The sequence below is a fragment of the Chiloscyllium plagiosum genome, chromosome 34 (assembly GCF_004010195.1).
Source record: "Chiloscyllium plagiosum isolate BGI_BamShark_2017 chromosome 34, ASM401019v2, whole genome shotgun sequence".
NCBI lineage: Eukaryota > Metazoa > Chordata > Chondrichthyes > Orectolobiformes > Hemiscylliidae > Chiloscyllium > Chiloscyllium plagiosum.
Window position 1 is genome coordinate 24,263,934 of NC_057743.1, and position 14,586 is coordinate 24,278,519.

General features: G+C 40.1%; 1 protein-coding gene across 1 annotated transcript; it reads left to right on the plus strand.

Moving 5' to 3' along the window:
- The first annotated feature begins 548 nt into the window (after nucleotides 1-548).
- Nucleotides 549-2,648, plus strand: LOC122540142 (taste receptor type 1 member 3-like). The gene is made up of 2 exons (XM_043675454.1): nucleotides 549-901; nucleotides 2,565-2,648. The coding sequence occupies exons 1-2, from the start codon at nucleotides 638-640 to the stop codon at nucleotides 2,613-2,615; spliced, it is 315 nt and encodes a 104-aa protein (XP_043531389.1). The 5' UTR covers nucleotides 549-637; the 3' UTR covers nucleotides 2,616-2,648.
- The last annotated feature ends 11,938 nt before the right edge of the window (nucleotides 2,649-14,586 follow it).

A 14,586-nucleotide genomic window follows, 5' to 3' on the forward strand; every position in this document is an offset into this window, starting at 1 on the left:
AATTTAAATCAGACTTTCTTTCACACTATATTGCTGATGAATCCATCATCTAGAGATCTACATGTTCAAAATAAAGAGTTAATCTGCATTTATGAAGTTGTATATCATATACCTCAGAGACATCCAATTACGCTTCATACAGAGTGGACTGCATTGTTCAATTATTGCCTCAGTAGATTTGCCACTGTCCCACTCTTCAAAAGCTCACCCTTGACTCATAACACTTTTCAGCTATCACCTTGTCTCTAACCTCAGTATTCCTTGAATGTGTTGGTATCTCACAGCCATCTCTCCCAAAGCTTTCTAATTGAAGGTCTTCAGTCAGATTGCCATGCTCCTCAAGTTCTTGGCTAAAGGTACAAATAAAATTGTCTATAACAGAAGATAAAAATAAACACTACTGTAATTGATAGAATGAGTCCATTCTTGTATGAAATGACTGATAAAGAGAGAGAGTACCCTTCTCAAAATTTCCATCTCCATATGTTGGAGCAAACAGCTGACACCTGTAGTCCTGATTCCTATATCAATCATGAGAACAACTGTTAAGTTCTTACCAATAGCACTTTAATTGAAATGAATTACTTTCTTTTGCAGATCAGAATTCAGAACAAAGACATTCACTGCTTTCCAAGCAATGAGATTTGCTGTTGAAGAAATTAACAACTCAACTGATCTGTTGCCAGGCATTACTCTCAGTTATGACACTGCTGACAGTTGCTTTGAAGTTGTGGACATCCAAGCCATATTCAGGTTCCTTTCAGGCAAGCGAGAAGCAGAGCTGAAGATATTAATCAATTACACAATTTACCAACCCAAGGTAATTGCTGTCATTGGACCACCTTCAACAGATGTAGCAATTAGCATTGCCAGATTGTTAGATTTCTTCCTTGTTCCTCAGGTGAGTTTATATGCTTTGGTCTTGTTTATCAATTGCAAAGACTTCAGGTTGAACAGATATGCTTAATTGGTCTTATGCTGTCCAGGTGTGCTGTGTTGTCAATTTTGTTGTAAAACATTGCTCAGATTCCATCAACTTTCCTCGAGGGTACTGACTCTCACTGGGTTCAGATTCTTTCCCCTATAAAAGGTGCCTGAGTCTTCTGGAATCTCCAACAAATACCTATTAATTTTGTGTGAGTTATGGATATTGGCAGCATATTCAACTTTTCATGGTATCACAGCTGAACTATGATAGCTGAAACTGTTGTCTTTGGCCATAAGCTTCAAGCCTTTGCCACTCACTCAAACTCTTCCTATTTCCGCTGTCTAAAACCAAACTGGACTGTGATAACCTCAGCATTTTATTTGAGGCCAGTTTGAGTTTTCAATCCCATATCCTCTCCATCATAAAAACTACCAGCTTTCTTCACTGTTTCACCTTTAGTTAACATCCTTATCCATATCTATTACCTCAAGGCTTAATTATTTCATTGGTCTTCTGGCTGGGTCCCTATATTCTACTTTCCAACCAAATTAACAATTGAATGAGTTTCAAATGCCATTTGGAATTGAGATTCTAAATTTTTACCACATTTATTTCCAGTTTCACTGAAAGTGGTCACTCTATTTTTAGGCCAGCCCCATGCTAGTTACCTTAACTAGTGTAAATACTTTCTGTCTCTCATCTGTCTCATTTAATACCTTAAACTTGGTAAGTCCCTCCTTAATCTTCTAAATTTCAGGTAATGGTGCATGTAATCTGATTTCTGTTCCTACAATTCTAACCTCTGGATTATCCCCACCCTTTCACTATACCATTTTTGGTTATACCTTTTGCAATGTGCCAAGCTCTGGAATTTCCTTCCTAAACCTCTATCTATCTCTCTTCTTTTCAGACCTCCCTGAAAGCCAAAGTTTTTGGCTAACCACAAAACACTTCTTCGGCTGGGTATCTACCTTTTTGATAATGCAATCCTTTTTAATGTTAAAGGCACTGTAAGAATGCAAGTTGTTGTTCACCAGATAATGCATTTGAAAACTGAGCCACTGGAAAAATCAAAATCCCACCCTATTTTCTTTGAATTAGAAAGCACCAAATTACACTAGGGTGTGAGCAACTCAAGCAAAGGTAAAATAACTAAGGTTGAGCTAATTGCACTTATGTCTGAGTCACTGGGTTATGGATTCAAGGCTCAGCTCAACCAGGGCACAACTATCCAGACTGGCAACACAAGGCAGTACTGAGGGATTTTTGTACTGTCGGAGGTACCATCTTTTAGATGAGAAATTAAACTGAGGCCCCATACACCCTCTCAGATGGATGTAATATATCCCATAGCATGATTTGAAGAGGAGGTCTCCCAGGTATCCTTGCTAATTTTATCCCTCAACTGCCATCATTGCCTTTTGCGGAACTTGCATTGCCCAAATTGCTGCCATGTTTCTCATATTGCAACAGTAACTACATTTCAAGATTACTAAATGCAAAGCCCCTTGAGATGCTTATGATTGTGAATGTTGCTACATACATGCAAGTTTATTTCTTTCTGCTTCTGCAGATCAGCTACCAGGCATCTGGTGAGATTGTGAATGACAAAATGCACTTCCCATCATTTTTCCAGACCATTCCAAGTGACAAGAACCAAGCAAAAGCAATGACACTAGTGATATAGGAATTTAACTGGAAGTGGATTGCTGTTATCGGGAGTGAAAATGAATATGGGCATAAAGGGGTTAACAAAGTGGTGGAACTGACCTCAGCAGCAAGAATCTGCATTGCATATCAGAGTATCATCTCTACCTCCCCTGAGCTTATTATCCAAATGACCAACAATATCAGTAACACTGCCTGATGCTGCCTGAATTGCTGTGCTCTTCCAGCACCACTGATCCAGAATATCAGTAACACTGTCAACATCATCATTCTTTTTTCCAATGTGTTAACGGCGCAGGTATTTTCCAGCCTTGTCGTGGCAGAAAATCTCACCTCCAAAGTATGGATCATAAGTGAAGCTATTTCTTTATCACAAGGAATAACAAACATATCAAACATTGAGAGTATTGGGATGGCTATGGGCATAGAAATCAAGGAAGGGCAGATGGCTCACTTTGAAGAATTCCTGGACAAACCTTTGAGCCTCACTAATCTAAGAATGATGCCAGATTCAGAGTTAGGAAAGAGTAACAACAGTAGAGGCAGCTATGATCAGGCATGCAGCCAATTTAATAGGCTGACTGCCAAGTATTTGAACTCTTCATTATCCAGACTGGAAAAGTGGCTTTCATACAATGTGTACTCGGCTATGTATGCTGTTGCCCATACATTGCACAATCTCCTCCAGTGCAATGCAGCACAATGTGAGAAAATAAACAGTACCCTCCCCTGGTAGATGGGTGTATGTTGTTGGTAAGATACCCTTCTTTACACAACAATAAACTAAAATACATAAAAACATGCAGAAGCAGGAACATACAGGCTCAAAAGCACTGTTCCTTTTTAAAAATCACATCTTCTCAATAAATATTTCATCATTTTTAACTACTCATTATATCACTGACTTCACTTACCAGCCTCACCATGTCCCTCAAACCCACCTCACTGTATCTCAACTGTCTCTCCACATACACATCTGTCACTTGGACCCATTCCTACTGCTTTCAATGTCCATCCCCAGGAACTTCTTCACTGCACCCTCATCTAACTCAAGAGATTAGTTTAAACATCCCACCTAACCCTGCTGAGCTTCACAGATCAGAAATGATTCCTCCTTATTTAAATGCATGAATCCACATGGGGTGGAATTTTCACATCTGCAGTTGAAGTGCTTGTCACTGAATTTTATCATGCAATCTTCTGCTTTTCAACTCCTTAAATATTTAACTGGGCACCTCAGCACTTTTCTTGGGGAATGATGCAGCATAATAATTAAAAGAGTATGTTACTGATGGGACCTTCCAGCATTCATACTACTGGTGCCATTTTTGAGCCCAACTGCACACCACCTCACATACTGCAAGCCTGGAACTGGCCTCTCACATTGCAGTGCTTGATCATTACGGCACATAGGAAAGATCGCTCTCTGTTCTGTGGACAGGGACCTGGAAGCGCCGATAGATAAGGTAGTGGAGAGGAGGGCTCTCCGTTTACCTGTGGGCTGTGACAGGAGTCCACATCACCAAGCCAAACCAGCTTTGACCGAAATTGCTGCCCAAGTTTGTATTGTGTCCCAGGTGAAGCAGGACATCCAGCAGTGCAGAACAAGGTCAAATATTTTCCAAACCTTTCAAGGGAAGGCACCATCGTTTCTCTCTGCTAAGTCTACTCACAGTGCCACAATCTAACTCTATCACTGCACATGCCTCTCATTATAGCTCACAGACTACAGCTCTCAGTATTGCATGCATCACATCCACTCAACAGCTCTCACCGGTCTCATCCTTCCAAACTATTCAGACTTCTTGTTCTCTGCACTTCCACTCACTGGAGAAACCTCACCATTTCTGTGCTTTTGCATTCCCCCAACAGCTTTTTTTATTCACTTCAATAAATATTCCCTTTGTCTTATTGCAGGGAAAAAGAAAATCAGCCCATAACTAGGTTGAGAGGGCAAAGACAAGGGTGTCTCACTCCATACAAAAGAGCATAAGGAGCAGAAGTAGGAAGTTCAGCTGCGTGAGCCTGTTCCAGCACTTAGTACAATCACTGATCTTACCTCGGTCTCAACTCCACTTTCCTGCCCATTCCCCACAGCCTTTTAACTCATTACTAATTAAAAATCTGTTTATCTCCTCCTCAAATTTATTTAATGCCTTGCCATGCACTCTGAGGTGGTGAATTCCACAGGTTCATGATTCTTTGAGAGAAGTAATTTCTCATCTGTTTTAAATCTGCCACTCCTTAGTCTAAAACTTGGACCTCTTGTCCTAGATTGCTCCTGAAGTGGAAAAATCTACTCTCAGTCTCGTTCAGCATCTTGTATAACTCAGTTAGAATTCCTAAATTCTAATGAGTATAAGAAGTACAAGGAGAAGATTCTTGCGTTGGTCATGGAAAAGCATAGCCACACTGTGGGGATATTTGGAGGTCCAACCAACCCAGTAAACTTCATTGTGCTATAATCACACTCCTCTCCCACTAATACTAATGTAAATGCATTCTTAATCTGCACAAGCTTTCATTGCTCTTAGGCGACTGATTCCCTCCCTTCTCTTACTTAGACAGCAGTACCCAGCAAACCTCTACTACAAGGCCAGCATAGAAGACACTCAACTCTAAGGGGGAAAGCCATTGAACCCTCAGATGAATCACCAGCAATGGCTTTCACCTGTACTCTCCACTAGCTCAAAAACTTTCACTCAACAGGTATTCTATCCAGATTAGATTCTCCTGTGTATTTTGGTAAGCACATCATTGATACATGTCTGCAGCTGGTTGAAGTAGAAACATCTTAGGTCTCTGGTATTCAAGAGTCATAGAGATGTACAGCATGGAAACAGATCCTTCAGTCTAACCCGTCCATGCCGACCAGATATCCCAACCCAATCTATTCCCACCTGTCAGCACCCAGCCCATATTCCTCCAAACCCTTCCTATTCATATACCCATCCAAAAGCCTCTTAAAATGTTGCAATTGTACCAGCCTCAACCACTTCCTCTGGCAGCTCATTCCATACCCGTACCATACTCTGTGTGTAATCTGAGGTAACCTCTTTGCTGTCCACTACACCTCCAATTTTGGTGTCATCTGCAAAATTAGTAACTGTACCTCTTATACTCGCATCCAAATCATTTACGTAAATAACAAAAAGTAGAGGACCCAGCACCAATCCTTGTGGCACTCCACTGGTCACAGGCCTCCAGTCTGAAAAACAACCCTCCACCACCACCCTCTGTCTTCTACCTTTCAGCCAGTTCTGTATCTAAATGGCTAGTTCTCCCTGTATTCCGTGAGATCTAACCTTGCTAATCAGTCTCCCAAGGGGAACCTTGTCGAACGCCTTACTGAAGTCCTGCTCTGCCCCATACAGAAAATGAATCCTGTAGTCTCAAACAATAATGATTCATCAAATGCACAGAAATAACAGGCAGGTTTGCCACAGGCTCTCATTAGGCTGTACTGAAGTACAGAGTTATGCAGCAACACTATCAGTAGTGTGCTAGCTTTGGTATGTGTATATCTGGCTGCCTCCCATTGTAAGGACTGTGTCTTTTTATTTTGTGCTTTGAAAACTATGATTAAATGAGAAAGAATGTTTAAACCCAGTGTTTGAAAAGATGGCTGCAGTTTTGAGGAGCAGATAACCTAACACCCATGCCAAGTCTTGTGAGCAACTATTTGAACAAGTAACTGAAGTTTGTATATGGAATGAACTGCCAGAACTAGTGGTAGATGCAGGTACAGATACAACATTTTAAGAGACATTTGGATAGGCACATGAATAGGAAAGGTTTAGGATATGAACCAATACAGGTAAATGAGACTAGTTTAGTTTGGAAAACTTGGTCTGTACAGACAAGTTGGACCAAAGGGTCTGTTTCTGTGCTGAAAGACTATGACTCTATCTGCTGACACCTCTATTGACTGCCCTTGCAGACTATGCATGTGTAGATTTCAATACCCAACACTCCAGCAGGGCCAGGTTTCCTACCAAGAGTAAACTGCAATTTCCTTTACTTTTGCATTTTACTAGGATACATTAGTCATGAATCATTTAAAAACAGTGGAGTAGATTTTGAAAACATGTCAGTACTTGCAGTCAAAGATGGTTTGTTTTTGCTGTTGCATTTGACACATTAATGTTTTTGATTCTTATTTCATTTGTTGCATGTACTATGTTGCAAATCACTCTCGTAAGGCTGTAACCATATTAAATGCAAGTAAATGTGCCATTTATGAGCAATCAATTCAGCTGAATAAAGTGGGTGTGCCTTGATACTGAAAAAGTTTAGAACCACGAGTCTAGAGTAGTGGCCAGTTATCAATAACAAAGACATTTTTGCCTGATAACTGTATGATGGTGCTCAGATAATTGAACAGCTTTAAGCTGTTTAACAAATTATAAAGAGAAATGTCCAGCTCTTCCCCGGCTAGAGTTGTCTCTCTGTTCTCTGTAGTCAAAGCTTACTGTAAATATGAAGAAAACCAGACTTGCTTTTCTGTAACAGTTGTAAGTTGTGATTTTCAACTGATAAGTTAAAAATGTTTTATGAATGAACTGACCACCTTGTGTCTCTTATCAGCCAAAGAAATATCCAAAGAAAGATACCTGAATGTAAAGTATTCTCAATGCAAAGGCATCTCCACAAGAACTTTACACTGGTCAGTCATAATGCTACTGTCATGGACAGATGCGTCTGCGGCAGGCATATTGAGGATGAGGTCAAATATGTTTCTCCCTCTTGCTGGTTCCCTCACCAATTGCTGCAGCAATGTCCTTTGGGACTTGATCAGTTTGATAAGTAGTACTACTACAAACCACACTTGGGGTGAACATTGAAATCAACCTGAGTACACCTAGAATACATTATGCACCCTTGTCACCCTCTGTTCTCCCTCCTAGTGTTGTTCAATATGGAAAAGAACTGAGTTGTTAATTGAGGGAGGATGGAACATAGTAATCAACAGGAGGGTTCTTCGTTGAGGAACGTTGCTTGGCTTATGAGAGACAGCTCTCCTAAATTTAGCAGTAGTCCTCAGATCTTAGAAAAGAGGAAATTGTAGGGTCAATTCATATGTGCTTGCTGTTGTTTCTCATGCTTAGGTGGTCCATCTGGTTTCATTTTTTTTTGAGAGGCTTGCTGAGTGGCTTGCAAAGGCATTTCACAGGGCAGTTAAGAGATAATTATGTGATGTCACATTGATATCTATGTAAGGACCGAAGTTTCATTCCCTAAAGGGCTTTTAGTGAACCAGATTATTTTTTTCTGACAATGGGCATCATTAGATATGGTCATTAGACCCTCATAGATTTTTTAAAATTGACTTCCATTTCCCCACCTATCATAGTAGAATACAAACTCGGGTCCACAAAGATTACCTGGTTTCTAAGTTAATAATACCAACTGGGCAATCACCTCCTCTGCACATTCCACACAGCTCTGCAGGAGCATTCTATTTATAAGCGTTTCAAGGACCATACTTCCATTCAAGGCTGGGGACATTTATAACGTTAAGTTCACACATCCATTCTCTCTCATATTGCATTGGTCTGCTGAGAAAAGCTGAACAAGGCACTACCTTTTGTAGTTCTAATGCTGTCCAACTGAATACTCAAGCATTTCAGGGTAAGTTGGTCTGTGTTCTGAAACAATGATGGATAAGTCAAAAGGAAAGTCTACAGAATTCTTCTCAACCTGCTATCTGTTATGAGAGACTTCACTGCACAACCCTTGAATGTGATATGTTGACTGAAGTTTACCTCACCTTAGTGCCACGTGATGTTAGTTCACATTCTTGCTGGATGCTGCTTTTTCTCTAGTAGTCAGGAGGACAGATATGTGGATGCTTGAAAGTCAGTCATATGAAGATATCAGGTTTACAATTAGAAGAACAACAAAACATTTATTCAGCAATAGAAAATATAGGCCTGCAAAAATAACAAGGTTCACATGTTCTTTGGAATAAATAGGGATGCTTGCCACATCACCAACAGAATGTTAGAATAATTAAACAAAATCCAAATCCAGCTCATTCATCCTGGAAGCAAGTTTCAAAAAGATCATCTCTGGCTTCTTGAGTTTAATGACGCACAAGTCTATCATGATTTCTTAGACAGCCCTCTGGACAGCATCCTGATCCAAATCATCATTTTGAGAAGACTGTTACTGATCCCCATTTCCTCTGCATACAAGGATCCCCTTTTTGTCATCTCCGGTTAGGGCGCCAAGTAGAATGTTTCAGATGGAGATGGTCCACTCCGTATACCTCTATCGTTTCTTCTTTTTTTTTGTTTTTCTTTCCTTCTTCTCTTTGTTCTTCTCCTAGCCTTGGACACGGTGCAGACTCAACAAGGCAGTGTTTTGGCCTGGCCCAGCAAACACTTGGCCTAGCATGGCTTCTGTGTGGACTCCCATTCTTGAGGTGATTCCTTGAAGTGTGGTCCCATCATGGTAAGCACTTAAGTAAAACTGTAATGTTTGAACTTTCAGCTTTAATTATTTTATTTTCTGCTTAAAATTAAGAAGGCGTCCCTGTAGTATAATTACTGCAATGTTTAATGTTTAACTTCATTCTTTCTTTCTACCTCGTTCTTAAGATTCTGTACCTACATTATATAGTTTCCACTGTATTCCTTGCCACAATGACAGGGCAAGCCCTTTCTTGGCCATATTGCAAGATTTCACCAAAGGAATCCAGTTACCTTAAGGAGGCCTTTGTCTGAGGTCTATGGGAACCTGTGCAGTGCTGTATCTTCATTGTGTCAAATTGAGGAAATCATAATGGTATCAAGATCTACATTTGGAGTATCGCTTGTTGCCTAGCCTGTCTAGGTCAAGGACTTGAAAAGTTGCAGCAACCTGTGAATTTTCCAGCATGTAAACCTAATTACTAAAACCACTAAATCTACCACTTTCCCTGACCTGGAACATGCCTCTAGCCCCATTCTTAACGCAAAAACATCTAGCCCCAATTTACATCCATAATCACCAACGGAAATGACTGCATTCATAGTATTTTGTTCAGTCTGGGACCTTATTTAAGGAAAGCTGTGAATGCCTAGAGAGTTCTAAGGAGATATACTGGAATGAAACCAGGTGAAGGATTTTAGATTCAAGGAAAGATTAGAGAATTTTGGCTTATTCTCCATGGGGCAGAGAAAAGAAGTTACCTTATTGAGATGTTAAAATGTATGAACAATTTTGATAGGAAAAAAAAGGATATTCTGTTTCCATTAGCTGATATGTCAGTAACTCGGGGGTCACAATTTCAGGATTGTCAGCAAGAGAGGCAGGAATGGGGTGAGGAAAAAATCTTGACTCAGTTGGTAGGATTTGGAATGATATAGGTGGATTCTATAGAGGTATTAACTGGAGAAGAATATTCAAAAACGTTGGCCAAATGTTCTAATAGATAAACACACAAAGTAGCAACTAGCCCCTTCTCAATCCTCCCAATCTGACTTAATGCAAGTCAAGCTATTAATCCAACCTCAACTCTCTAATCTGAACTATCGTTGACTATTATGTTAAATCTGTGTCTCGCTTACTCAGCAGGTTGAAAACAGTGAAATTTAATCATCTTGATGACATTCTCTACTTTGAGTACAGATATCCACCCACTGGTCCTGACACTGTCTTATGGGATTGGAAGAGGGCTCAAGTTTGTTTTAAGACCATTGGTTCTTACTTGCCGACTGCTGGTCAGATAAACTTTGATTCAACCTTGATCCACTGGAATTTGGAAATAACTTGGTGAGAATTTAGACAAAATTTATTTTATGATGGTCACACGGTATTTAGGTATTTAGAAAGTGTATAAACGCAGGTACTCAATCCTCTTAGTGCTCTCCCTGTGCCAGTGGGTATAAATCCCATTTGAAAAATTTGGGTGCGTATTCCAGGTTGACAGTGCATTACAATTCTGAGGCAGTGCTGCATAGTTGGAGGTGCTTTTTGAATAAGATCCTAAAATGAGTTTCTGTTGTCCTCCCTGGAGGATCCCCTATTAATGTTATAAGTGCAGGTAAGTTACTGGTGTTTTAAGCCAATGACAGTTAAACAGATGATCTAGTCATTTGTCTCTGATTGTGGGAGCTTTATGTGAACAAATTGCCTGCCACATTTCCTACATTGCAAGGAACGTTTGGCAAAGTATTTTAGAAGGCAATATAAAAAATAAGTATTTTTTCTTATCTCTAGGAAATACCTCAAAATTCTTCTTAAACAGCAAATTAGCTCTAAATGTTATGTAGTAAATTGTAAATATATCCAACAAAAAGAAGAATTAATTGTTCTTGAAGGTCCAGGGATAAAATTTGAATAAGAACACCTTCAACTTAAGCTTCAGGAACTTTATGATTAACGAGGTTGATGTGATCTTGATTTAATTTCTAACAGAAGAATGATGCTTTTTACAATGCAAGGCTCCCATTGATCGTACATGTTGTTGTAAGGTCACCAGCAGAGGTCACTGGCAAGCACAATCTGACGTTCCTGGCAAAAATCGACAGGAATGAAGCCCATGGAATTTCAGCACCAATTTGACTGCTGTAAAATTGTGTTTGAAATGTCCTTTTACACACTGGGGCTAGATGGACCAGATCCCCTTCTTTCACAATCTGGGACTGAGTGAGGATGTGGGTAGTGCTGTCAGACACTGTTCTTTCATGCTTTGTGACTGGGTGGGACAATGCATCAGAGATTGTCAGCAGATTTGGAAATAAAGAATTTCAATTTGGTTACGATTTCTGACAATGGCTGTTACCAAGCAATATTCCTGTCAGCAAAATGAGGATTTGAGGAAAGAAAACAGACTAAAAGAAGGTGGATTTCTGAGGTTTCTCTTGGTTTTCAGATAAAAAGTTGAGAGGTGCACAGAAAAAACATCTACATATGCATTCTTTTACTGAGATCTCATCAGTTCTGCTGAATCAAATGGGAGATATTGCTCAGACTTGCAATCTGCAGATGTTTTGTCCTGAAATTACCATATGGGACCTTCCAAGAACCAAAGAATGATTTCTTATGCTTTTTTTGTCCAGACTCAATATCTAATTGTTCAATGATGTGTGGTCCAGGACAGAAGAAAGTCCAAGAGGGGTCCATTCTTGCTGCTTCAACTGTACTGACTGCCCTGCTGGAACATTCCAGAATCAAAGTGGTCATTAAGCAGCTTTCCTCCACTTGCTCTTGTTTTTGGTTTATTTATCTCTTCCCCTCCCTCTCAAGAAATTGAAAGTTTAGACAAAAATAAAAAGAATGCTTGCATAAGGTTTAGGAAACTGAAGGTAGAGCCTCAAAGAATACAAAGTTAGCAGGAAAGAACTCAAACAAGGAATTGGGAGAGTTAAGGGGGCTGGGAAATGTCTTTGGCAAACAGGATAAACGAAAATCCCAAGGTGCTTATACATAGAAAAAGAGCAAGAGGGTAGTCAGGTCAAGGATAAATATGCTCAAGAACAAAGGAGGGAATTTGTTTGTGGAGGCAGAGGAAGTGAATGAGGTCCCGAATAAATATTTTTCATTGGTACTTACAAAGGAGAAGGACATGGATGGTGAGTCTCTGTTGGGGTTTATTGATATTTTGGGGCATGTCAATATAAAGAAGGTGTTGGGTGTTTTAAAAGCATTGTGGTGGACAAGTCCCCAGGACCTGATGGGATTTATCCCAGAATGCTGAGGGAGCCTGTGAGGAAATTGCTAGGGCCTTGTACAAAAACTTTGCATTCTGTTTAGTTGCAGAGGTTCCAGAAGACTGCAAAATACCCAATGTCTTTCCTTTATTTAAGAAGGGCAACAGGGCCAGTCCAGGAAATTATAGCCCAGTGCACCTTAGGTCAGTGATAGGGAAATTATTGGGGGAGATTCTTAGGGATAGGATTTACTCACATTTGGGGGAGAAATAATGGACTTAATAGCGACAGGCAGGATGGCTTCATGCAGAGAAGGTTGTGTCTCAAACTTGATTGAGTTTTTTGAGGAAGTGTCAAAGATGATTGAGGGCAATATGGTAGATAGTCTATATAGACTTTAGCAAAGCTTTTGACAAGATCCGTCATGGCAGGCTGATACAAAAACCAAAATCATGTGGGATCTGCAATGAGCTCAAAAGATGAATACAGAACTGGCTTAGTTATAGAAGACAGAGTAACAGTGGAAAGGAGTATTTCTGACTGGAAATCTGTGACCAGTGGTATTCTGCAGGGATCAGTGCTAGGACCCCTGTTCTTTGTAACATATATAAATGATTTGGAGGAGAATGTAGGTGCCCTGATTAGTAAGTTTGCAGATCACACAAAGATTGGGGAGCTGCAGATGTGAGGAGAATTGCCAGAGAATACAGCAAGATATAGATAGGCTGGAGACCTGGACAGATAAATGGCAGGTGGAGTTTAATCCTGACAAATGCAAGGTCATGCATTTTGGAATACAGCGGGAAGTATACAGTAAATGGCAGAAGCCTTAGTAGCATCAGCATACAGAAGCATCTAGGTGTACAGGTTCACAGTTCCCTGAAACTGGCAACACAAGTGGTTAAGGTGGTCAAAAGGCACACAGCATGCTTGTCTTCATCAATCAGTGGCAACTGTGATGTGGAGGTGCCAGTGTTGGACTGGTGGACAAAGTCAGAAGTCACATGACACCAGGTTATAGTCCAACAGGTTTATTCCAAGAGACTTCACCTGACGAAAGAGCAATGCTCTGAAAGCTTGTGATTTCAAACCTGTAGGACTATAACCTGGTGTTGTGTTACTTCTGGCTTTATCAGTCGGAGATAGAGTATAAAAATTAGCAAGTCATGTTGCAGCTGAACATTTGGAATATTATGTATAGTTCTGTCATCACATTATAAGAAGGATGTGGAGACTTCAGAGATGGTATTAAAATAGTTTACTAGGAGATTGTTGGGTTTGGAGGGCATTAGCAATAAGGACAGATTGGACAAACTTGAATTATTTGCACTTGAACATCAAAGAATGAGGGGTGACCTGATAGAAGTTTACAAAATTGAGGGGTATGGATAGAATGGACAGTTGGAGTCCTTTTTCTCAGTGCAGAAATTTCAATTACTAGGGAATGTAGATTTAAGGGTCAAAGTGTGGTGCTGAAAAAGCACAGCAGGCCAGGCAGCAGGAAAGGCTTGTGCCTGAAACATCAAATCTCCTGCTCCTCAGATCCTGCCCCACCTGTGCTTTTCCAGCGCCACACTTTTCGACTGACTCTCCAGCATCTGCAGTCCTCGCTTTCTCTCAAGGGCAAGGAATTTAAGTTTAAAGATGAGACAAAAGATTTTTTGCAGAGGGTGTTAAGTGTTTGGAACGCATTGCCAGAGGAGATGGGCAAAATAGCAACATTCAACAGGCACCTTGACAGATGTATGAAGAAGCAAAGAATAGAGGGATGCAGACCGTGTAGAGGCAAAAGGTTGTTGGTTTAGAAAGGTATCATGGTGGGCCAAAGGGCCTATTTCTGTCCTGTACTGTTCTTTGTGATCTAGATTGCGATGTATCTCACTGTGCATTACTTGACCTTCAGCATAATAAAACACATAATTAAAAACTTATTGTCTTTCATCTCTTATTCTGCTGACAACAGTTGACTAGTGAAATCTAGGATCTTCACTCAGGATCTCGTGTTCTTTCAGAGGTCAACCAGGCTATCTTCACTGGATCACTTTTTTTAAAAATAGATAATTGTTGTTGGTTTGTATCAGTTCTGATTTACAATATTACTAAAGTTCTTTAGGAAAAAGACAACTGAGTGAAGTGTGGGTCATTTTACATTCTGGGACTAAATGTAGCAGTGGGTTAAGTACTAATCCAATTTATTCATAGAATATAGAACATAGAAAAGTACAGCACAGAACAGGCTCACTATGTTGTGCTGAGATTTAATCCTAATGTAAAATATAGTAATAACCTACGCACCCCTCAACTCATTGCTATCCATGTGCATGTCCAGCAGTTGCTTAAATGTCCCCAATG